The sequence below is a fragment of the Capricornis sumatraensis genome, chromosome 4 (genome assembly GCF_032405125.1).
Source record: "Capricornis sumatraensis isolate serow.1 chromosome 4, serow.2, whole genome shotgun sequence".
Lineage (NCBI taxonomy): Eukaryota > Metazoa > Chordata > Mammalia > Artiodactyla > Bovidae > Capricornis > Capricornis sumatraensis.
Window position 1 is genome coordinate 84,382,900 of NC_091072.1, and position 24,599 is coordinate 84,407,498.

Genomic DNA, 24,599 nt, shown 5'->3' on the forward strand with positions numbered 1-24,599 from the left:
GCTATGAAAAGCACTAGAGTAGGGGGCTATGTTACATTGATGGACATATAATAATCCTTCCTTGAGAAGGTGGCATATGAGCAAAAACAAAAGTGACAGAAATAACCAGCAGTGCCAAAATCCACAGAATTCCAAACAGCGGCAAGAACAAGTACAGAGGCTTAAAGGCTGAATAATGTTTAAAGGTTGAATAATGCTGGTATGTTCAAGAAGCAAAAAAGGTTAAAGGAGCACGGGTGAAATCAACTGAGGGAAGAGTGTTTGGGTGGATCAGATTATACAGGCGAGTGGTGAGGACTTTTGATTTTATCCTATGGGATGTTTTTCTAAGAGGAAAGCTATATGATTTGACTTATGTTTGAAAGGATCAGTCTGGCTGTTATACAGAGAATGGACTATATATAGGAAGCCAAAATTGGAAGCCAAGAGAAATTTTAGAATTATAGTATAGCCAGTGGGGGGTGATTGTGATGTAGACTTCAAAGTATGTGGAAATATATAAATGGTAGAACATTTTAAGTATGTAAATTATGCCTGAAGTATTTTAGGCATTTAATGTATATTTTTTGAATGAGAAGATGAATGAACAGCATGATGTATATAGACATGAAAATGTAGCAATATATTATATTCATAGCGACATATTTTAGGCACAAAAACTGAAACAAAGGAAAGTACTGGGAGTTTTTTAAACTTAACGAAAAGTCTAACATTTTCATATGTATTCAAATGCTTTTCCCATTACAAATAACTTGAAAATAATACATGATAAAATTCTAGATTGGTGTGTTCATAAAATACCTGATATTTCTTAATATTAAGTCTTCAGGTTTTTGAGGGGTTTTTGGTACAGTTCTGACCAAATCAAGAGATAAATAACAGAAATTCTGCATTAATAAAAACATTTTCTATTATTTACCAATAAAAGGAACTCTTCTGAGTATATTTGAAATATAGAAGTAAAACTCTTTAACTCATTGTTTGAATTTAACCTTCAGGAAGATTATTTAAATTTAACCTGCAGAAAGATTTATAAAAATGCAGTGAAAATAGTATTATTTATGATAGAAAAACTGAAATGGGTAGATAATTTTGCACATTTGTTTGAGAGAATAGTAGTCGCAGTGTTAGTTGCTTAGTCGTGTCCGACTCTTTGTGACACCACGGACTATAGCCCACAAAGCTCTTCTGTCCATGGGACTCTCCAGGCAAGAATACTCGACTGGATTGCCATTCCCTTCTCTAGAAGACCTTCCAGACCCAGGAATCGAACCTGGGTCTACTGCATTGAAGGCAGGTTCTTTACCATTTGAGCTATAGAGATTTTAAATAAAACTCATGAATTTTTCCATGTTCATGAAACATAATTGATAAAATTTGGATATGACAGGATATATTCAATAAAAGCCCACACATGAAATTACAAATGTCTATAGGGTAACTTAAAGCAAATTCCACTGAACATTAGTTAAGCAGTTAGAGTGTTTGGAATATGACTATTTTATTTTCCTTTCATTTTTTGAAATTTCTAAATTTTTAAAAAGACATAATAACAATGTCTAAACTAAATTGTTTTTAATGTAAATAATTTAAATTCATATGAAAACATAAAATTTCCATTCGTATTTTTATGCCTTTCTCATTGCAAATAATTTAAATAATTTGCAAATAAATCCAAACATTTTTTTAAAGTCTCGAATTGTACTATTTACCTAAGATCTGACATTTCATGTTAATTCAACAGTTTCTTTGTATAGTTATGTTTGGACAAAAAATGCTGGCATTGTTTTAAAAGACTTTTTATTAGGTTAATGTATAGCATATTCATCTATTTAATTACATATCATCAAATTTTCTTCTAAATCAATTACTCCATCTTTGATTTAGCATCTTCTAGAATTTCATAGTCTCATAAAATTCTCAAAATAACATTGATTTTAATCCAGTATAAACTAAACCATGTGTACAGAGTGAGAGAAAAGCAACAAAATTTTAAAAATTAGTAGAGTTTTACAAGTCCAAATAGAGGAAAAAATCACTGCCTTACATATCTATTTCAAATTAACCAATGCTGTGAAAATAGAGTTTTCAGAAAAGGAATAGCTATACTGAGACAAATAGATATATTGGTAAAGGAAGGAACTGTCATCTACTGTCTTTCTTATTATTATGCTAATATGTGTAAGGTAAGGAAAGAGTGTTTAGGAAAATATTAATAGTAGTCCAGTGAATTTTCTTTTGATATTCGAGAAGTTTGGATATTATTATCTTTGGATAATATTATTTGTATAAGTTTGGATATTATTATTTATTATTTTAATAAATATCATTGTGTTTTGATGTTAGATAATAATCAGTTAAGTATCTGATATGTTGCCAATGTACTTTTATGACACATAAGAGGACAAATATTAAGTTTCAGGGCATCTTTAACATTTCAAATCTACTTGCAAATAATACTGATATTAGTGGGAATATCAGTCCCACATTTGTACTTGGGAACCCATATGGGCCTAGAAACTTATGAGTACTTAATTAAAATGTGCTTACCTGAAATTTTGACTTGAGACACCACTCCATCTCCTCCATCACTGTGTGCACGAACCTCTACAACATATTCTCCATCCCTGGGGATTGGGACTTCTATGGAGTGTTTATGAGTTGAATACAGCTTGCCATCATGCTGGCCATCAGGTCTATAGAGTACCTTTAAAAGTTTCAGAATATAACTATTTAATAAATGGGTAATAGTGAACCAATTCCCTAATACTAAATTTGAATAAAGATGCTTATACTTATAGTAATTTAAAAAAATATTAGGAAGCTATGTGTAAACTTGCTGAAAAATCCATATTATTTTTAAATCACATAGATTTTATTTATTTTAGGCTAAGCATCTGAATTTCATTTTTTGAAACTATCTAAAATAAAGATTAAAAATGTATTTTTTAATGAAAAAGGTATAAAATGAGGGCTCTTTCAATATATTGAAATAGTCTAAAAAATTGACTCACAATTAGAATTTTTCACACTATTCCTAAAATTTGGTATCCATTAAAAAATGTGATAGTGATATAAAGAATTTATAGAAATAATCTTTTTTTTCCATTTTTGTCCAGGTACAGAGGGTGCCTCAATACACCAAAGAATTCACTATGTGCTTGGCAACATTATCTTAATCACTGCCAAGCAAAAATCGATTCTTTCTTTCTTCCTTAAACACTAATTATTCTAACAATTCTATTCATTAAAGTAGTTAATCTATTTTGTTCACTTGACATTGTATTTTCCTGGAATTCACTGAAGATCTTTTCTCATTTCAAAATTTATCATAGCACTATGTCATCTGATTCCACTACACAACTAGAATAAGAGCTGGATGGGTTTTGACAAAACAACAATAAAAAAAACAAATACCAATCACTCTTTATAAGAATGAAGCTTGTGTAGGAAATATTGAGTAATCTTTTGTATACCTTATATCCCGTCACTGTAGATTCATTTGACAGTGCAACCACATGATCCCAGGTGATTATGTAGCGTGAACCAGACCTTATGGAACTGATGATCCGCGGAGGCTGGCTTGGAGCTGTGAAAGTAACAATATGCTGCTGATGGTAACCACATGCAACTTTAGTTCTGCAAGCTGCATCACATCAGGAATCATAATACTGATAGTGATATGGGAATAAAAATAGCTGATTTTGATGCCTGTATTACGTGCTTGGCCCTGCGCTCTGCATCCATGGTTTTATTTAATGTACCTCGTGGCCCTGGGAGGTAAGGTAATATAATGATCTCATATTCTCTTCTCAGCAACCTTCAGTTGGTTGTCTCTTTTCCACCACTCTTTAGAAACTGCTATTCTCAAGGCCATCAGTCACCTCCAGTTGGCCAAACCTAATGTCACTTTTTTATTCTTTTCAAGTTTAACATCTTCACAGCATTTCAGAGAATTAACCTTCTAATTCTTCCTTGAATATACTTTCTTAAATTCATAATCTCTTATAATCTTTCCTCCTGTCTCTCAGGTTGCTCCTTCTCATTAATCATTCTTTGCTAGCTCCATGACCTCTGCCAAGTTTCCCAATGTTGGGAAGACTTAGGACTTGATCCTGGGCACTCGTCTCTCCTCTATGTGTAAATCTCCCCAAACCTTACATCTGGGCCTATGGCTTTAAATACATACGATTCTGTCTCAAGGTAATCTTTCAACTTGTACAGATATGTGTCCAACTTCCTATATCCTCCTCAATGTCTAAAGGGTTTCCCAAATGCAATATAATCAAGAGAGACATTTACTATGTACCCTTCAAAACTACCTTTCTCTATTTCCCAAATTTACTAAATGGCACAACCAAACTCCCAATGTTTCAAGCCAAAATCTATTCAATCTTCTGTTTCATTCATTGCCAACATACAAATTAGCTGAAAACTATCAACTCTGCCTGCAGAAAATTTTCTGCTTCTTTCTATCTCTTTCTATCTCTGGTCACCATCAGCTCTACCTTCAATATCAAAAAAGGTCTCCTATACAGCTGTATAGTGAAAGGTCTCCTATACAGCTTTCACTCTTATTCTACCATGTTCCTTGTTTACCCAGAAGGCAGACAATTAAATATACATATGTGTGTGTGTGTGTGTGTGTGTGTGTGTGTGTGATATCACTCTCTGCCTTAAAATTTTCCAGTGATTTCTTATGACACTTAGAATTTAAACTCCTTACTATGATCTGTAAGACCCTGCTTCAGATGACTCCTCCACAATTCAGAGCTGGAACCATTGTCTTTTTCTACACTTAAAACACACCAAACTCCTCTCATGTAAAGGCTTTGTACTCATTATTTTCTCTGCCTGATAGAATCTCCTCAGCAAAGTCCTCCTTATTACTCATATCCTAGGTCAAATAGGGTCTTCTCTAAAAGGACATTCCCAACTATCCGATTAGAATTTGGCTCCCACCCAAGCCATTTTAAATGTTCATATTTGGTTATTTCTTGGGTTTTATGTATAACTTATCTTAAATTGAATTGTAGTTGGTTTACCATATTAGTTTCAGGTGTACAACAGTGATTCATATTTTTGATTATACCACTTTAAAAGTTATAAAATAGGAGCTATGTAATTGTATATCAATGCCATACAATATATCCTTGTAGCTTATTTATTTTATATATAGCAGCTTGTACCTCTGAATCCTGTAACCCTAGTCCCTTTTAGTTTCCATTTGCATGAAATATCTTTGCCATCTCCTCACTTTCAGTATATGTGTGTCTTTAGCTCTAAAGTGAGTCTCTTGAAAGTATCAAATACACGGGGCTTTTTCTCTACTTAATCAACCACTCTATGCCTTTTTTTTTCACTCTATGTCTTTTTTTTCACTCTATGTCTTTTGATTAGAACATTTAGCATATTGACATTTGAAATGATTATTGATAGACATGTACTTAATGCCATTCTGTTACTCATTTTCTGGTTGTTTCTGCACTTCTCTGTTCTTTTAGTTTCTTCCCTTGTGGTTTGATGATTTTCTTTATTTGCATGCTTGTGTTCCTATCTCTCTAGTTTTTCTGTGTGTATAATTGTGGGTTTTGGTTTGTACTTACCATGGAGTTCATATATGTCGACCTATAAATATATCTGCCTGTCTTAAACTGATTAAGTTCAAACACATTCTAAGATATCTACTTTTTAAACCTCCTTTGCAAGTTTTGTGTTTTGATGTCATATTTCACTTCTGTACGTTTAACCCTTAATAGTCTATTGTGGTTATAGTTAATTTTCTAATTTCTTTTTTTAATCTTCATAGTTGCTTATTCAAGTGCTCGATCCACAGCCTTTACTATATATTTGACTTTACTAGTAGGATTTTTTCTTTTCTATCAATTCTTACTACTTATTGTAGCCTTCTCTTTTCCACTTGGAAAAGATACTTTAAAAATTTTTGTAAGATTGGTTTAGTATTGATAAACTCTGTTTTTACTCATTTTATCTTTTGTTCAATTCTGATTGATAACCATAGTAAATAGCATATCCTAGTTTGTAGGGTTTTCCCTTTTAGTACTTTAAATATATTAGGTAACTCCCATCTGGCCTGCAAAGTTTCTGCAGAAATGTCGGTAATAGTCTTATGGAGGTTCCCTTGTATGCGATTTTTTTTTATTTTTCTCTTACTAACTTTAGAATTCTCTCTTTAACTTTTGCCATTTTCTTTATAATATGTCTTAGGTTTCCTTGGGTTCATCATGTTTGGAATCCTCTGTGATTCCTGTATCTGGATATCTCTTTCCTTCAGGTTTGGAAATTTTCAGCCATAATTTAATCAAATATATTTTGGCCCTGTTCTCTCTTCTTATTCTGAAACTCTCTATAATAAAAATGTTGCTATGCTTGATGTTGTCACAGAGGTCACTTAAACTAGTCCCTTAAAGTCTGTTTTTCTTTTGCTGTTCTGATTGGGTTATTTCCATTATTCTGTCTTCCAGATCTTTTATATCACATAGTTTGCTGCTAATTCCATCTAGTTTTCATTTCAGTCATTGCATTCTTCAGTTGTGACTTATTCCTTTCTATATTTCCTAATTCTTGTTAAGATTTTCACTGTCTTCATTTATTGTTTTCCCAAGTTCAGTTAGTATTCTTATTACTAATGACAAACTCTATCTGGTAAATTATTTACCTCTTCTTATTAGTCATTTTTTAAGGAGATTTTTCCTTGTTCTTTTAAAGTAATTCCTCTGTATTCAGGTTTAAGCTTCTCAGACTCTTTGAAATTAGGTGAAACACTTGTTGTTCAGTTGCTCAGTCATGTCTGATTATTTGCGACCCCATGAGTGCAGCATGCCAGGCTTCCCTGTCCTTCACTATCTCCAGAACTTTGCTCAAACTCATGTCCGTTAAGTTGGTGATACCATCCAACCATCTCATCCTCTATTGTCCCCTTCTCCTCCAGCCTCCAATCTTTTGCAGCATCAGGGTCTTTTCAAATGAGTCAGCTCTTTGCCTCAGGTAGTCAAAGGATTGGAGCTTCAGCTTCAGCATCATTTCTTCCAATGAATATTCAGGCTTGCTTTCTTTTGGTATTGACTGGTTTGATCTCCTTGCAGTCCAAAGGACTCTCAAGAGTGTTCTCCATCACCACAGTTCAAAAGCATCAATTTTTTAGCACTCAGCCTTCTTTATGGTCCAACTCTCACATCATACATGACTATTGGAAAAACCATAGCTTTGACTAGATGGACCTTTGTCAGCAGAGTAATGTCTCTGCTTTTGAACATGTTGTCTAGGGTGGTCATAGCTTTTCTTCCAAGGAGCAAGTGTCTTTTATTTTCATGGCTGCAGTCACTGTCCACAGTGATTTTAGAGCCCAAGAAAATAAAGTATGTCACTGTTTCCAATGTTTCCCCATCTATTTGTTGTGAAATGATCAGACTGGATACCATTAGTTTTTTGAATGTTGAATTTTAAATCAGTTTTTTCACTCTCTTCTTTCACTTTCATCAAGAGACACTTTAGTTCCTCTTTGCTTTCTGCCATAAGGGTGGTGGCATCTGCTTATCTGAGGTTATTGATATTTCTCCTGGCAATCTGGATTACAGTTTGTGTTTCATCCAGCCCAGCGCTTCTAATGATGTACTCTGCATACAAGTTAAATAAGCAGGGTGACAATAAACAGCCTTGACCTACGCCTGTCCCAATTTTGATCCAGTCCATTGTTCCATGTCTGGTTCTAACTGTTGCTTTTTGACCTGCATACAGGTTTCTCAGAAGGCAGGTAAGGTGGTTTGATATTTCCATCTCTTTCAGAATTTTAAAGTTTATTGTGATCTACACAGTTATGCACAGTACATCATGAGAAACACTGGACTGGAAGAAGCACAAGCTGGAATCAAGATTGCCAGGAGAAATATCAATAACCTCAGATATGCAGATGACACCAGCCTTATGGCAGAAAGTGAAGAGGAGCTAAAAAGCCTCTTGATGAAAGTGAAAGAGGAGAGCGAAAAAGTTGGCTTAAAGCTCAACAGTCAGAAAACGAAGATCATGGCATCCGGTCCCATCACTTCATGGGAAATAGATGGGGAAACAGTGGAAACAGTGTCAGACTTTATTTTTTGGGGCTCCAAAATCACTGCAGATGGTGACTGCAGCCATGAAATTAAAAGACACTTACTCCTTGGAAGAAAAGTTATGACCAACCTAGATAGTATATTCAAAAGCAGAGACATTACTTTGCTGACTAAGGTCCGTCTAGTCAAGGCTATGGTTTTTCCAGTAGTCATGTATGGATGTGAGAGTTGGACTGTGAAGAAGGCTGAGCACCGAAATATTGATGCTTTTGAACTGCGGTGTTGGAGAAGACTGTTGAGAGTCCCTTGGACTGCAAGGAGATCCAACCAGTCCATTCTGAAGGAGATCAGCCCTGGGATTTCTTTGGAAGGAATGATGCTAAAGCTGAAACTCCAGTACTTTGGCCACCTCATGCAAAGAGTTGACTCATTGGAAAAGACTCTGATGCTGGGAGGGATTGGGGGCAGGAGGAGAAGGGGATGACCAAGGATGAGATGGCTGGATGGCATCACGGACTCGATGGATGTGAGTCTGAGTGAACTCCGGAAGATGGTGATGGACAGGGAGGCCTGGCATGCTGCGATTCATGAGGTCGCAAAGAGTCGGACACAACTGAGCGACTGGACTGAACTGAACTGAACTGAACTGAACTGAACTGACACAGTTAAAGGCTTTAGTGTAGTCAAGGAAGACGTAAATATTTTTTCTGGAATTCCCTTGCTTTTTCTATGATCCAATGGATGTTGGCAATTTGATCTCTCATTCCTCTGCCTTTTCTAAATCCAACTTGTACATCTGGAAGTTCTCAGTTCATGTATTATTGAATCCTAGCTTGAAGGATCTTGAGCATTACTTTGTTAGAACTTGAAATGAGCACAATTGTGAGGTAGTTTAAACATTCTTTGACATTGCCTTTCTTTGGGTTTGGGATGAAACCTGACCCATTCTAGTCCTGTGGCCACTGCTGAGTTTTCCAAATTTGTTGGCATATTAAGTGCAGCACTTTAACAGTGTCATCTTTTAGTATTTGAAATAGCTCAACTGTAATTCTATCCAGTTCTTGAAAGTGTGTTCCTATGTTGTAGTTGCTCTATCAGTCAGCGTATGCCCAGTGGTTTGGTGGGAGAGCTGGATCTATAATTAGCACAGATCACATATTTTCCTAGGGCATGCTGGTGGGATATGGGGCTGGAAATGGAAGCACTCTATCCAAAGGTAGGTGGGAGCTGGAACTTTTCCTATGTTCAGTGGCCATCACCATTCTACTCGGAGTAGTTTTGGGTCCCAAGGTGCTGGAACAGAAGCCTTGATGGTCAAGTTTAAGCTGGTTTCATTCCCTTTAAATGTGCTCTCCCTCTCCCCGCAGCAACGGCATCTTTGCCCCCAGGGCTAAGCACTGCTAGAACAAGGGTACTAGAGTGGGTGCCCAGAGCAGGCTAGAGCATGTGATAAGACAGTCCTGGCAAGACAGTCAGAGCTTGAGACAGCTCCCAATTCACAGCCTCTGTGAGCACAAGCCATGGTTTTCTTTTGCTCCATTCAGATCCAGTGCTTGTTCTTTGCCAGTTCTATCCCCCACAGTTGCACAATCTCCTTGGCAATGTAGCCTTTGTTTTACTGGGGAGTTGTTCTGGAGAAGGCATCTGATACAGGCTGGGACATATGCTGGGGCTGTCCCAGGAAATCACTCCAGCAGATTTTTCTCTTCATGAATGAGATTTTATTTTTCTACAGCCATCTTGTAAGTCCCACCAGTATTGAAATCTGCTGTTGGGACTCATCTTCCTGGTGCTGGACTCCATGGTTGGGGAACCTGAGATTGGCTCAAACCACTCTCCAGGGAGGATCTCTGAATCTGGGATATCCCACTTCCACTTCTATGTCCCCTACTAGGGCTATGGTCCCAACCTGATTACTTCTCCCTTTCAACTTGATAACTATGTGGATCTTACTTATGAGCCTTGATTGTAGAAGAGTATTTTCAATAGCCTCCAGTTTGTTTTCAGAGAGAATTGCTCTACATGTAGGTGTGTTTTTGATGTGTTCATTGAGGGAAGTGAGCTCAAGTCCTCTGCTCTGCCATCTTGGTCTCCTCCTCCCTTATTATCTATGTAATTTATTGCTCTGTCATTTGATGTTACCATATTTATTTGTCATATTTTTCTCTCCTTCCTTCTCTCTCTCCCTCTCTTTCCATTAGTTTGTTAAATCCTGTGAGAAGAGGATCTGTGTCTGGCTTGATCTTTTCTCTATCCTCAATAACTAGAGCTGTCGAGGGCACATAGCATACTTTTGTTAAATTAATAAATTGGAAAAATAACAAAGGAATGAATTCTCTTTTTATAAGTTATAAAGTTGATGTTTAAATATTGAAGTAATATGTCTACCAATACACAATTGAGTAAGTGATAGAGACAAATTTGAAACCTCTCTTTGATACCAAAGTCTGAATCCTACCTCCATGCTCTGTTATACCATTAGGACTATCTTTTCACCCAAATAAATTTCCAAACTCTAATGGTAATAATGTCTTCAAATTCTTGTGAAACTTCCCAGGATTCTGAATATAAATTCTCTTCTTCTATTTGTTCAACTTAATTTCAAGAAGGAGCTATCACAGTGAAGCCAGGGAGATGAGGATGAGCAGAAAATGTGAGCAGGGCAGGAGGTCTTATTATATTAACAATGAGAACATACGGTAATGAGAGTGAAGATAATACTTCAAAATTTGACTTGCATTTGCATTGTACAATGATGACACAAATCAAAGCAAAGAAAAATTACACAGTTTTCATTTTCTCATGCTATTGATGCATTCTTATAAAATCAAGTTTAAAATAATAAACTAATCATCTAATGATGCAAGATTTTGTGGATAGTCTTTAGAAAAGGAGGTTCTGCAATTTTATTTCTGAAATGGATATTAATTAGTGAAAGTATTTGCCACATTTTTCATCTACAATAACTAACATTTTTGTTTGTTTTTGTTGTATTTTAAAAGTTGTGTGATTTTAAAGGCTAAAATTGAAACCCAAATGTGCTCAGATTGCTAGGTAGTAAATTTCTCTCACCTGTAACTGTATCATTCAATCAATTGGGAATTTTGGCAAGTATGTAATGCAAATATTGAGACTCACGTGCTTTCTTGGTGAAGGTCTCAATCATATCACTGGGAGGTCCACACCCTGCACTATTGCACGCCCTGACTTCCACAAAATACTGGGTGTCAGGCAGAAGGTTCTCCAGCCTGGCCGAGTATTCTTGGCTAGCAACTTGAACTCTGTGTGCAGCTGCTTCTTTGTCATGGGAAGCCCAGTACCGAATCTGCAAACATGCAAGTTAAGTAAAGTTTTTTCATGATTCAGACACTTGTAAAAAATTCTTTTCAACTTGTTATGACACCATTGATGATGGCTGGGCATCAGATTCTCAAATGTTACTTGCTGTTCCATTTCTATCAGTCTTAGACTATGGCAAAGCATATAATGCAGATCTGATTAAAGATGTTGAAAGCAAATTAAAGCTTCACTTCAAGGCCTGAAATAGCCATACACAGATGAAAAAAGAGAAAAAACCAAAAAACTTTGCATAAGGTTTGCTCTCAAAACATAAAACTGGTCTTTTTTAGAAGCATTTGACACAATAATTTATATCATTGGTTTTCTGCTTTATTTCTGTTTATATGATTGCAAATTTGTTAAGGGTCACTGATAAAAACAACCATGTGGTCTAAAACAGGCTAGCATAATTATTTTCAGCTAGCTTATTTCAGAAATAGGTAAAAGAATCTTCTTTGAACCTATATAGAGACCAGCTATCAAAGAAATATTATACCTAATAACTGGTTGCAGAAACTATTTATCTTTAAAATGTTTTTAAAGATTTCATTCATGTGGTGATTAGAAATGATTACTTTTACCATCTAGCATATCAATGACACCCTTCATGGGCTCTTAAATTTTAAGTTAAAGCCATGAATTATAATTTTCATTCCTCAAATAAATTTTTGATTAAAAAATCTATAATTATATCTGTTATAAATAAAAATAAAACTTGTTTATAAGTTTACCTATTTTATATTTTAAATGTCCTGTCTGTAAAACAATGAGATTTTAATTTCACAATTAACCAATAAGATAATATTTAATATTGATATAATTCTGAAATTTTTTTTTACATAAACCCATATGAAGCCATTATAAAATGGAACTGGACAGCTCAAATTTCCATAGTAACAAAATGAGCACATTTTTTTAAAAAAGGCTAGTTACTAATTTCTGATTGGTTTCCTTTGATATATTTTTATCTTGTTGACTAGTGCTCATTTTTTCCGATGCCAATACATTTTTTCCGAAGAGTTTTGATAGAATCTCTTTGGCTTTTCTGCTCTCTGACCAAGGATGGCTCAGAATTGAGGAAGTAGAATTATACCAAGTGGTTCCAAAGTCAGATGGCAGAGAAAAGAGTTATGATGGTAGGAGTATCCTTGTGAAGGCATGAGTTTCCTCATGCTGGGAGCATTCAGGCAGTGCCTACATTCATCTGAGAAAGAGGAAGACAGCCTACATTTCAGTGGGCATTTGAACTATGTGACATGTAAGGCCTCTTCCACTGCTTGGCTGAAGAGAAATAAAATGCACATTTATATTCCAATGAAATGCCAGGTACTAAAGCAGGATCATTCACGTGTATTATTTTCTCAACAAGTCTGGAATAGTACCGTTTACCTTGTTTAATGCTGCAGTCCATGGGGTCACAAAGAGTCGGACACGACTTAGTGACTGAAGAACAACACTTTGTTATATAGCAATCAAAACTGAAGCCCCTGAGCTTCAGGGACTTTTATATGGATGCCTGTTGACTGAGACTACCTTTCACAATCTTCATTCCAATATCACAACTTTCCTATACAGTTTAAATAGGAGAAACTTTTTTTTAAGGCATTGTAGATTTATAATGTTGTGCTAACCTCCTCTGCTGTACATCAAAGTGACTCAGTTGCATACATATATACATTATTTTTTTAAATATTCTTTTCCATAATCTGTGATAAACCATAAAGGAAAAGAGAAGATTTTTAACTAAATATTCCTAAGATAATAAGCACTAAAATAAGGACTTATCAGTGACAAATTTTTTCACATTTTACCCAAAATTCCATGAGGTGTTTTGGCAATAAAGAAGGAAAGAACAAATTTTCTTTAATTTACTCTTTGCATCTATATCCTAAGTGTCTAATTACTATATTCATCTGATTTTGACACAGATCTATGTTACACGGTCTCCACTGAAATTCCCAATAAACTTCAGCATTGCTTTAGTTATGCTGTGGTAACTAGGGAACCCAGAGAGTTAATGAGTATGCAAAATAATCTCTGATTTCCTTATTTTATAATATGAGATTTGAATGACATTTTTACAGTATTTTAAGCATCTACTAATGAAAGCATCAGATACAAAATTATTTTGGTTGAATAAGCTCTCTCCTTAACTCAAATCATGCATTTACATATAAATTGCAATATTTTCAAACAATTCTAAATTAAACAGTTTATATAAAATATGGCATTGTATTTTTTCTTTATCTGAACTAGCCATTGCCCATGCACTTAGAGATAATTTCCAAATAGACAATTTGGGAGACTGCATTTTGATCCTTGCCCTGAGTTGCCCTTTGAGGTGAAGAACCAACTTTAACCTGAGAGAAAACTGCTTGGAATGAAGTGAACGCATAGTAATAGAGCAGAACAAATGCATGGCTTTTGACTGATCACTAGGGAGACCGAAAGACAGCCTGAACGAACTAGTGTAAAAATAAACAAATAAATGAGGCTGCTGTGGATTTAAGGATGCTGCTGCAGCTTTAAGGATGTTGCTGCTGCTGCTGCTGCAATAGACCATAAATTCATTTTCACGTGCTAGAGCAACATATGGTGTATTTATTTCTATTGCATGCTGTGGTATTATATAAATTTAACTCTTTATTTACATGTTCCTAAAATCTGCACAACACTCCATGTCTAGTGTTAATCTATCTTAGTGTTTATTAAACAATTATGGAATTGCATCATTACTGGTCTCTGCTATTACTAGATTATAAATTGCTTGAGGACAAATATTAATTATTTTGAACATGATGTACAGATGACTGCAGTTGATGTATGGCACTCATTCATTCATTGAATAAATATTTATTGTGTATATACCTTGTACCAGGTACTGTGCTAGGTGCTGGGAATATAGTAGTAAACCAAGAAAACATGTTTCTGCCTTCACAGATCTTTAAAAAAAGAAATCAGAACGTTTAAGTCTACATAGATTACCAATATCTTTGATGGAATAATCTAAGTGTATAATTTCACCCCAGAAAATTGACTGTTTGTAACAATATTGGAAAGCTGAAAAGAAAAGCCTCAGAAAAAGGACTAACTCATACTTTTAATAAAGAATAATTATACTTTCCATACATTTATGAGCTACAACACCACTTTTGAATAAAGATAGTAGTTATAGTCCTTCCAAGGGAAAGGTAATAAATTTTAATAAATAAATAAAGACCTAGATGTTACAATTATGGTAGTGCTTAAAAACATTTAGCACTTTTGAAAATTAGACTTGCTCCATTGTTATTTTCTACTTCAGTAGTAAACTTTTGTTGCAGATTTCCAAATTCTCTCCTTCAAATTCTAAATTTCTGAAAAAAATTCTTGCGATAACTGAATTTTTTTTTATAGATTTAATGGGCTTTCCTGATAGATTAGTTGGTAAATCCACCTGCAATGCAGGAGACCCCGGTTCAATTCCTGGGTTGGGAAGATCTTCTGGAAAGGGGGTAGACTACCCACTCCAATATTCCTGGGATTCCCTTGTGGCTCAGCTGGTAAAGAACCCACCTGCAATGTGGGAGACCTGGTTTCAATCCCTGGGTTGGGAAGATTCCCTGAAGACGGGAAAAGCTACCCACTCCAGTATTCTGGCCTGGAGAACTGATGGATGGGATCACAAAGAGTTGGACATGACAACTGAATGTTCTTTTATTATGGATTTAATACAGTTTTCCAGAAAATAATCTAAATATAATTACTTAAATAAAAACTGAGGTTCTGCAACAAAAAGTTCGACCTCTAAAAGATGTTGTATAATAGCTTGATAGCATCCAGATGGCAGACTAAGTCATGCATTAGTACATTCTATGGGTTAAGAAGAGCAGTAATATAAATCTTTCAAAATCTGTATTCTTACACCTCTTGGAAGCTATGCAAAGTTCATTTTTATTTTAGCCATTGGTTCAAGAACTAAACAGTTCTATGCAGGCTTCAACCAGCTTCCCATAAGTACTACCTGCATTTTTCCTCTGCTATTTCCACTAAACTCTCACTTCCTGTCTTGTATCATTCTTGATGTTGCAGTGTGAACTTTGCCCTGCCCTTGATGCAGGAAAGGGAGGTGGTGCCCCTGGGGCCATTCTTAATCTGTGGGCAATTACAGTGGTTGAAAGCTTCCCCTTTCATCCCATGTGGGTCAGTTTTGAACCACATTTATGATGTTCCTCAAAGATCCCAAGGGATGGAGTATCAGTTGCCCACGGTGGTTGCCAACATGATAAAGCATTTTTCTAACCTAGCTTCTCACTTTTCTGTTCATTCTGCTTTTTCCTCTTATTTACTCCCTGAGATCATATTTAAAACAAATAAATAAGCAACAATAACAACAGCAAAATCACTAACTTTTTCTACACCTATGTTTGACTTTCCTTTTAGGAGATCAGATGAAGATACATGCCTTCTCCAAATAAGAAAATACCGTATTTCCTAACATGAGCTTCTGCTCTCCACAATAATTTGACTTTTTAAGACATCTGAGTAAACTACTCAGGACTGATACTCTTTTAAGAATAATCAATCATCTTCATTAATCTCTCATTCAGCTGCTAAGAGGCTTTTTGTTATTCCTGATAGCACACTGTGCTTGTTTTCATCAAGGGAATTCTTTACCTGCTGGGTAAGTAAACTAAGTCTTTTGTGGATTCCTGAGCAGGAGCCCAGAGTTCTAATATGCCTTTGATAAGAAACACTTCTTGAATTCTTCTAGTTCACTTACACTGCAGGAAATTAAGATCAAGGTTAGAAGTGGTGAGCTCTTTAACCAAGGTGGGACAGATGGGGGGGGGGGGAGGAAAATAAAACTTGAACTTTCTATAAGACAAACTTAAAACCACAAGGGTTTATTTTTAATTCCAACTGCCTACAATTCTCACTTAAATCTCAGGAAATTAACCTTGAGATGGGGGTCAATCACACAGCTTTTCATTTATCTTATTAATTTGCTTTTTTTCTGTTTCTTTATAATTTATACCCATAGTACATTTTCATGGGAAGTGTAGTGGAGTATTAGCTTTCATGATCATCTGTCTTGTTAAATCATTGACTTTTTCCTTCATATTTTAAAACAGAAACAATAACCATATTATAGCGAGCCAAGCTTTTCCCCCATAAAGAACATTTTCTTAGAGGAGAATAAATGTTATGGATTGTCTCTTAAACTGTCATGCTTGACTCTTTGATATTCAAGGCTCTGTGTGAAAAATGTAAAGGCTTTTTAAGAAGGAACAAATGGCAATAATAATTTTGTGATTTACTTCCAACACTTTTAACTATTCTCTGGAGAGGCAAGACCTAGGTTCAAGTCAGGATATACCAATTATTACTCAGATAAATGTTTTTAAACCTCCAAGTTCTTCATCTTTAAATTGGAAAAAATAATAGTATTTATTCCTTGTGATTGTGTGGATTCAAAATGATGAGCTTAATTAAATGTTTAATATAATAAGGATTAACAAATATTATCAGTCATCATTATTAACATCATCATTGTCTTCTTCAAATGTCCAGTGACATGAAAAAGGGAATAACATTAAGTGCGGGTTATTTAATTTCTTCCACACGATGGAAGGATATGAGGCAATGACTACTCTCAGCTTTGTAGGTGAGGAAATTAGGGCTCAGACAATTTGAATAAGTTTTCCACAAAATTCCTAAGAAACAGAGCTGAGAAATTATATGCATGTCTTCTCAGCAACAAACCTCATAATTTTCTAATGTGGAGTTGCTAAACACCAGAAATCTATGAAACTAAACTTGCTAGCATACAGTTTTTTATCATTTGAGGAAATCATAGCTGTTAAAGATTATTTGAAGATTATTTTTTGCTGATTATTTAATTTGGCAATCCTTAATTTAGCTAATTTCCCCATCAAGAGCATATATTCTGATTATGGTCTAAATTCACTGGTGCCAGGCATCAAAGGACATACAGCCTTTTGTTATCTGCATGTCAGAAGTTATAAAATAGTTAATATATAATTATTTGACAAAGACAAGATATATTTCGGTGGTATGTTTTTAACAAAGTAAAATATATCTTCAGCATTTTGACAATGCATGGGGTATGTATTAATCTTTTTTCTCCTATTACTTAGAAAGCAATAATATTAAAAAAAAGAAGAAAATCTATGTCTAAAATATAGCTTGAAAAAAAACAAAATATAGCTTGAAAACTCTAAATATTGATGTGTTCTCTTAAGATACCTTGGACTAGTTTATTATAGGGGCTTGTAACATTTGGTGAATTTCTCAGTTTCCCATTTCTTTTTTACCAGCAGTAAATGGAAGTTTAATATGTAATGAATATTGGATCTTCACAGTTCACTTCTATAACTCCACAGTTTTGATGATAACTTCAGCTAAATGTTTGCAAGACTAATCTGAAAACATTTTGACATCTCTACCCCAATCATAACCTATGATAGCAAGAAAAATCTTCCTGTTAGGTTGTATGTTTGCAACTTAAAACCTTAGGCTGTTCCTGTGGTTACATGGTCTTGAGAAATTTAGATTGCAGCATTTTATTTCACCATAATTCAGTATTTCTATCAGCACTCAGGGAATATTTCATTAATGCCTATGATATGCCCACTGTTCTTGACGCTGAGAGCAAAGGAGACAAAATGCTACCCTCATGAAATGAATATTCCACTGATGTATGATGAAGCACAAGAACTGAGGGCAAATTGAGCTGGTGGGCAGCTCACCAGCCACGGCTCCAGAAGGTGAGTTATTGTCCACTCACTGAATAAAATAAAGGGAGTCTGTGATTTGGCATAAAGCATAGCACTTGGAATCCGGACATCTGAATTTTAGGCAGTCTCTGACATTTTCCCTTGGTGCTAAGACAAGTCACTGAAACACTTTGGCATCGACTTGCTCATTGGCAAAGGTAGGATAAGGTCAGTTCCTCTTAATTTTCAGTCTTTGTGCTATGAGATGACTTCAATTTTCCTACACAATTGAGTCTAAATTTCATAATAAAGATCCCAACCGAACTAGCTTTAATTTCCCAGGTCTTATTTCCTTTGACTAAAACAAGTCCTCCCCTTTCCTGCTGGCTAATTCTTACTACTCTTTTAAGTCTTATTTCAAAGGAAGTTACCTTTGTGATATTTTGAGTTTGCCAATTTTCTGCCTTCATATATAATATAATGGGATACATATTTAGTATATTTAGAAGTGTTTCCTTAGGAGGGTCTTTTGGAAGTGGAACTACTGAGTCAAGTTGAATATGATAAATATTTTAAATTACCAAAATGATTTCCCAAATACTTGAGATTCACCAGATGTTATGAGAACATTTGTTTCAAAAGATCATGTTTAAGCCTGAGTGTTATTACTTTAGTTTTTATTTTGGTCAATTGTTTACTTACACATAGGACTCTACATCTCTCATAGATTAAGTTGGTTGGAAATCTCCACTTTACTCATAATAATTAATTAATAATTATCCAACATATTGAACACAGAAAATATAGTGTTGTCACATAAATCAGAAGGACACAGAACATTGAAAGATGCAACATATTTGAAAACATATGCTGATAATTATGAGTAGATGTATTTCAGTTTGATAAAAATTGAACTCACCTGATAGCTTTCTACTATTTTTTCTACAACATGCTCCCAATGAACAGATATCTCAGAAGATGATAAGACTTTTACTCCTACTGCTGTTGGGGCTTCACTGGGAGCTGAAATTTGATGAGAACATTGCATTCTTACATAAGATGCTTATATTAAGAAACTCAAATAGCACCATTTGCTGTATGAATGGATGAAACTATATTTTAGTACTTAAAATAGTTTTAATATTTCCAAAGTAAATAGTTCAATAATTTTATTACTTTTTCCTCTATTTTTATTTATGTCATGGCCATCAGTAATATACACACACACATATTCATATATATGAATGTTAATATAGAGACACATATACATACATATGTACACACACACTTTTACAAAATATGGAAATCCATAATAATTTCTCTGATATCCTTGAGTAAGAACCATAATAATTTTATATTTCTTTTAATTAACCTGTTTATGAAAGCTTGTGAATGCAAATCAAAATTTATTATTAATATGTTCAACTTATCAACTCTATATATATTATTAAAAATAAGAAATTAGGTATTTCTTACAGAAAATTATTCATTAACAATTAATTTTCAACTTTCTCATGCTCTTTGTATGAGCTAAAGATACACAGCAATACTTTCCTCTTTTTCTTTTACGTTTAAGCTAAGTTTTTTTTTTTAAGATTCTTTGAAACAAGTTGTGACATTCACTGTTTCTAGGGCTCAGGAAAGCTTTTACAAGTCTAATCTTCCAACTGGGCATCAAGTCAAATATGTATCAAAAAGGCCTCTGTTCAGTGAAAAAAAAGTACTCTATATCCCTTACAAAAATTACACAAAGAAACTAAGGAAATCTTAAGCAGGAATGATCAGGAGTGATCAATTTTTATTGTCTTTTCTTAATAAGCCATAATTCTCTTTTATGCTAAAGTGTCCTGCATGTGAACACTGTTGTCTTTCCAAAACAAGGTAAATGTGTGGTGCTATGACTGATTTCTTAGCAGAAAAAGAGAAAATGAACATTTATACCAGTTTCGGCACATGCAGGTTTTATGAGGCTTTTGAAACATTTAGGAAAGAAATGTAATTAAATACAGATGGCCATAACTAAAGACATGACAAGCATGACCTTTACCTGATTACTTTAGCATCAAATAAAACATTAGGAATGATACTGAGTGAGAAGATAACTTGTAAAATATTTTATATTTTCATTTCTCTGTGAGTTGTACATATGTCATTCAAACTATTAAGATTGAGTCAAGTTATAATATTTCTCCAAATAAGAGCTAGTTTTGAAAATGTAAAATTCATTACCGAGGATTAAAAAGTCCAGAATTGATTATAAGTTTAGAAATTTATACTTGTTTTTCTATGTGTTTTATCTTTCAAAAAGAGTGTGTGTACATAGATACATATATAAGATAGTTGTTTATGTTTGTATTAGAAATAAAGATCGTGGAATGATTTGAATATATACATTTTTAACAAATATGAAAGCTAAAAAATCTATGACTATAGAGCATAAACTTTCAGGGATAGCTAAATGTTTCTTGTGGACCAAACATAATGTAAATTGGGTAAACTAACAAATAATGCTTTTCCTCTAAGAAATCATAAGAATATTTCACATAGCTTTAAGTTTTAAAACCCTTCCATTGTTGCTTGTCACACATGTGCAAAGTGAAAGTTATTCAAGCACAAATGTGTTAGGTTAGAAAGCAATTAAAAGTTCTATTTTCTCTTTTAATTATTAATTATTTACCTAGTGCACATGAGTAGAAAGGTATAATAAGGAAGTATTATCTTTTCAAATAGGAAAATAAAGAATAAAAATGTAGTAACTTAAATAGGAAATCATAGAAATTAGTAATTACATTTAAAACTATGTATCATTTATCACAGATATATAAAGTTCTTCAGGAACATGATCAGTTCAATTAAAGTTTCTAGAAAAACAGAGAACCAGTATCAGTAATTTTATCCCTTTCATATATATTTTTATATACAAGAAAAAAACTTCAATTGGCCTTCTGACCCCTTTTCACAGAATTATGCCTAAATTCCCTTTAATAAAATTCCAGGATGCTACTGTTGATAAAGAATCTGCCTGCAATGTTGGAGACCCTGGTTTAATCCCTGGGTAAGGAAGATCCCCTGGAGAAGGGAATGGCAACCCACTCTAGTATTCTTGCCAGGAGAATTCCATGGACAGAGGAGTCTGGTGGATTACAGTCTGTGGAGTCGCAAAGAATTGTACACAATTGAGCGACTAACACTAATGAACATGCTGCTGTAATGACAAAAAAAAGTTACATAAATGCTACATTACACATTTTTGAGTTAAATGGAGAAATTTTATAAAAACATTATATTATTAATTAAATATATTAAAGAGTTGGTAAATTAGTGAATTTTATGAATGAACAGGCACACTGAGGTTCTCAAATCTAGAGAATTTCTGACAGCTAAATTATAATTAAGAGATCAGGAATAGGGTCTAAGCCAACGATTTTAGTGGCGATTTACTAACTATCATAAACACAATCTAAGGGATGAAAAATATTTTGGCAACATTCTTGTCATTTAGATAAAGAGACTGACATGCTGACTTGGCTCAAAATAATACTGAAAAGACTGCAAACAAAATGCCTACTAGAGAACCAGATTTTTAATCCCTCATCATGTCAGTGGGGCCTTTCTTTCACCTACCGTCTTGTGCGGAGTGGATGACAGCTGTGAGACTGTAGGGTCCATCTCCTTTGTTGTTGAAAGCTTTGACTTTGACTTGAAATGCAGTGGAAGGACGCATGGTCTCATCTTTATGGACATAGCGGCCAGTATCTGGATTAGTAACTGTCACTTTTTTCCATTCTTCCCCATCAAATGGCTTAAATGCCACTATGTAACCAAAATTGTTGCCATAGTGGTATTCTCTTGACAATGGCTAAATAGAAATTGAAATGTTAAATAGGTTTAAGCAATACAGGTAACAGGAAGAAAATCATATGCAAACAAAAATGCTACACATGGAAGCAAGCTTTCTGTAAAAACATTTTTATTTCCTAAGTGAGAGCTGCCTACAAAAATTTGGCACAAACGAGCTGCAACACGTGAGACTTTGTTTACCAAGTTCACTATTTCTGAAACACCCTGGGGGAGGGGTACCTCTCACTCTGGGTCTTTTTACTTTCAGTTTCTTCCATCAAGGGTGCATTCCCTGAGTCAAAAGGCTCTTCCCTCACTTTCTGAAGGCTAAAAAGCTACAGTGTTTTGCCTGGCCACAGGATCTGCCATTTTAAGATTCTTTGTGCAATAATCCATATAAAACATCCCCAGTCATTTTTTCCTTCTTTTACACTATTATGATCTACACTATATATTTACTGGTTGTCTACTTTATTGTCTTTCTTGCCTAGTAGAACGTAAGTTTCATGAGAACAGGGTTATTGACAGTTTCATTTACCTCTTTATCTCTAAAACCTAAACAAAGTCTCAAGTAGTATTCATTCAATGGATAAGTTAATGACTTTCTTTAGAGTTGAAAGACTATAATAAGAAAGTTAACTATACCCTGGAATATCCGTACTGCAACTGAACAGTAGAAACTGGCCACAGAAAAAGAAAGAAGGAGAAATGAGAAAAAGACAGCATTGCCTCCATCTGCAGGTGACTGGCTAGGCACCCTGTCTGACTCTAATACTGAAGAAAGACCTCTGTTTTACATTTTCTTAGAGCTTTTATTGGACTTCCCTGGTGGCTCAGACAGTAAGTGTCTGTCTATAATGTGGGAGACGTGGGTTCGATCCCTGGGTCGGGAAGATCCCCTGGAGAAGGAAATGGCAATCCACTCCAGTACTATTGCCTGGAAAATCCCATGGACAGAGGAGCCTGGTAGGCTAGGCTCCATGGGGTCGCAAAGAATCGGACACGACTGAGCAACTTCTTACATGTCAATTACTCAATAAAGATGTCCATGTCAGCCCAAAATTCTGACTTAAAACAAATTCTACTGAGGCCTGGCGTGCCGCAATTCATGGGGTCGCAAAGAGTCAGACACGACTGAGTGACTGAACTGAACTGAATTCATCATTTAATCTTTTTTAGCCATTATATATTTGCTTTTTACACAGAAATATCACAGTTAAAGTGTATTGAGGGAAAACGTTTAACTAAGTACAACATAGTAGCTTGAATATTCTTATGAAACAGGGATGCATGTAAATGTACAAAGTTCAAAGGAAGAAGAAGTTGTTCTTGGTTGCACAATATAGAAACTGTAAAGCATGATCACAAGGAGGTACATAACATAATTTTACATTATTGACAGAATAGCCTAACATTCCCACCAGACTTTAAACATTTCTTTTTCTTATTGATAGTTCTATACTTAATTTTTCCAATTTAGTATATCAGAATTGGGCTTCCCTGGTGGCTCAGATGGTAAAGAATCTGCCTGCAATGTAAGAGACCCAGGTTCAATCCCTGGGTTGGGAAGATCCCCTGGAGAAGTGAATGGTAACCTATTCCAGTATTCTTGCCTGAAGAATTCCATGGACAGAGGAGCGTGGCAGGCTACAGTTCATGGTATCTCAAAAAGTCAGATATGACTGAGCGGCTAACATATCAGAATTAGCTACAGAGCTTTCAGAATGTAGTGACTCTCTGGTCCTGTTCTGAGAGACTTGATTTCAAATTTATGGTAAATGAGTTCCAATCTGAATGTTTTGACAAGCTTCTCATCTTATTGTGAAGCAGATATCTATACATGTTGAGAACATAAAACCTAAAGAAGTAAAATGTTCAAATTTTCTAATATCTTCACTTTTTGTGTATCACACTGTCACTAAAACTGCCAAATCATTTGAGATTCGAATGAAGAAGAGGCAATTTTTTCCTAAATCCTATTTTAATATATGATGTAATGACAAGTATAAAATATGATTATACAATACAGAGTGAAGTCAACTTTGGCTAAATATCCACTGATTGTATAAATTAATTTGACACACATAAAGAATAAAACCTGTTTGTTATTTCTGTAGTTTTTGGAATTTTTTGGAGTTTTAGTTGTGTTCTTTGACCATCAGCAGAGATTAAATACTAAAAGTATTTAATGGATACATAGAGCTATATAAGGCATATTATCTACATAAATGCCAGATATCTAATTCAGACACATTTATGTTATCAAAGTTTTCCCCATCCCCAATATCTCTGTCTCTTCAAAAATCTAGCTAGGATGCATTATTTTCCAAACATTATAATCTCTGATATAGAGCTCCCTTTGGGTCATAAAATTTTAATAAAATATTTTGGATACCTTAATAATAAGTCATTTGTGGGGCCTTCTAAGACTGACCTATAGTGATAAATTATATGTGCTGATGAAAGTAAGTTTCAAATCAGAGAGCAAGGGCCAATTTAAAAACAGATGCTGATACAAAAGATTTTTTAACTGAATCTTTGAAATTTTGAAAGTCCAGAGCAAAAATTATGAATTGCAATTGGGTTACGAGGCCACAGTGAGTACAGAGTACATTTGTCTCTGGAATGAAAG

General features: G+C 34.6%; 1 protein-coding gene across 1 annotated transcript in view; it reads right to left on the reverse strand.

The window, feature by feature from the left end:
* The window catches only part of CNTN1 (contactin 1), a 169,265-nt gene that overhangs the window by 27,181 nt on the left and 117,485 nt on the right, over nucleotides 1–24,599 (reverse strand). Inside the window, exons 18-22 of the mRNA XM_068971443.1 lie at nucleotides 21,752–21,986; nucleotides 19,047–19,150; nucleotides 11,208–11,394; nucleotides 3,477–3,589; nucleotides 2,551–2,707 (exon numbers count right to left, since the gene is read on the reverse strand). Of these exons, the coding sequence (XP_068827544.1) occupies nucleotides 2,551–2,707; nucleotides 3,477–3,589; nucleotides 11,208–11,394; nucleotides 19,047–19,150; nucleotides 21,752–21,986 (796 nt within the window). The remainder of the gene's footprint in view (nucleotides 1–2,550; nucleotides 2,708–3,476; nucleotides 3,590–11,207; nucleotides 11,395–19,046; nucleotides 19,151–21,751; nucleotides 21,987–24,599) is intronic.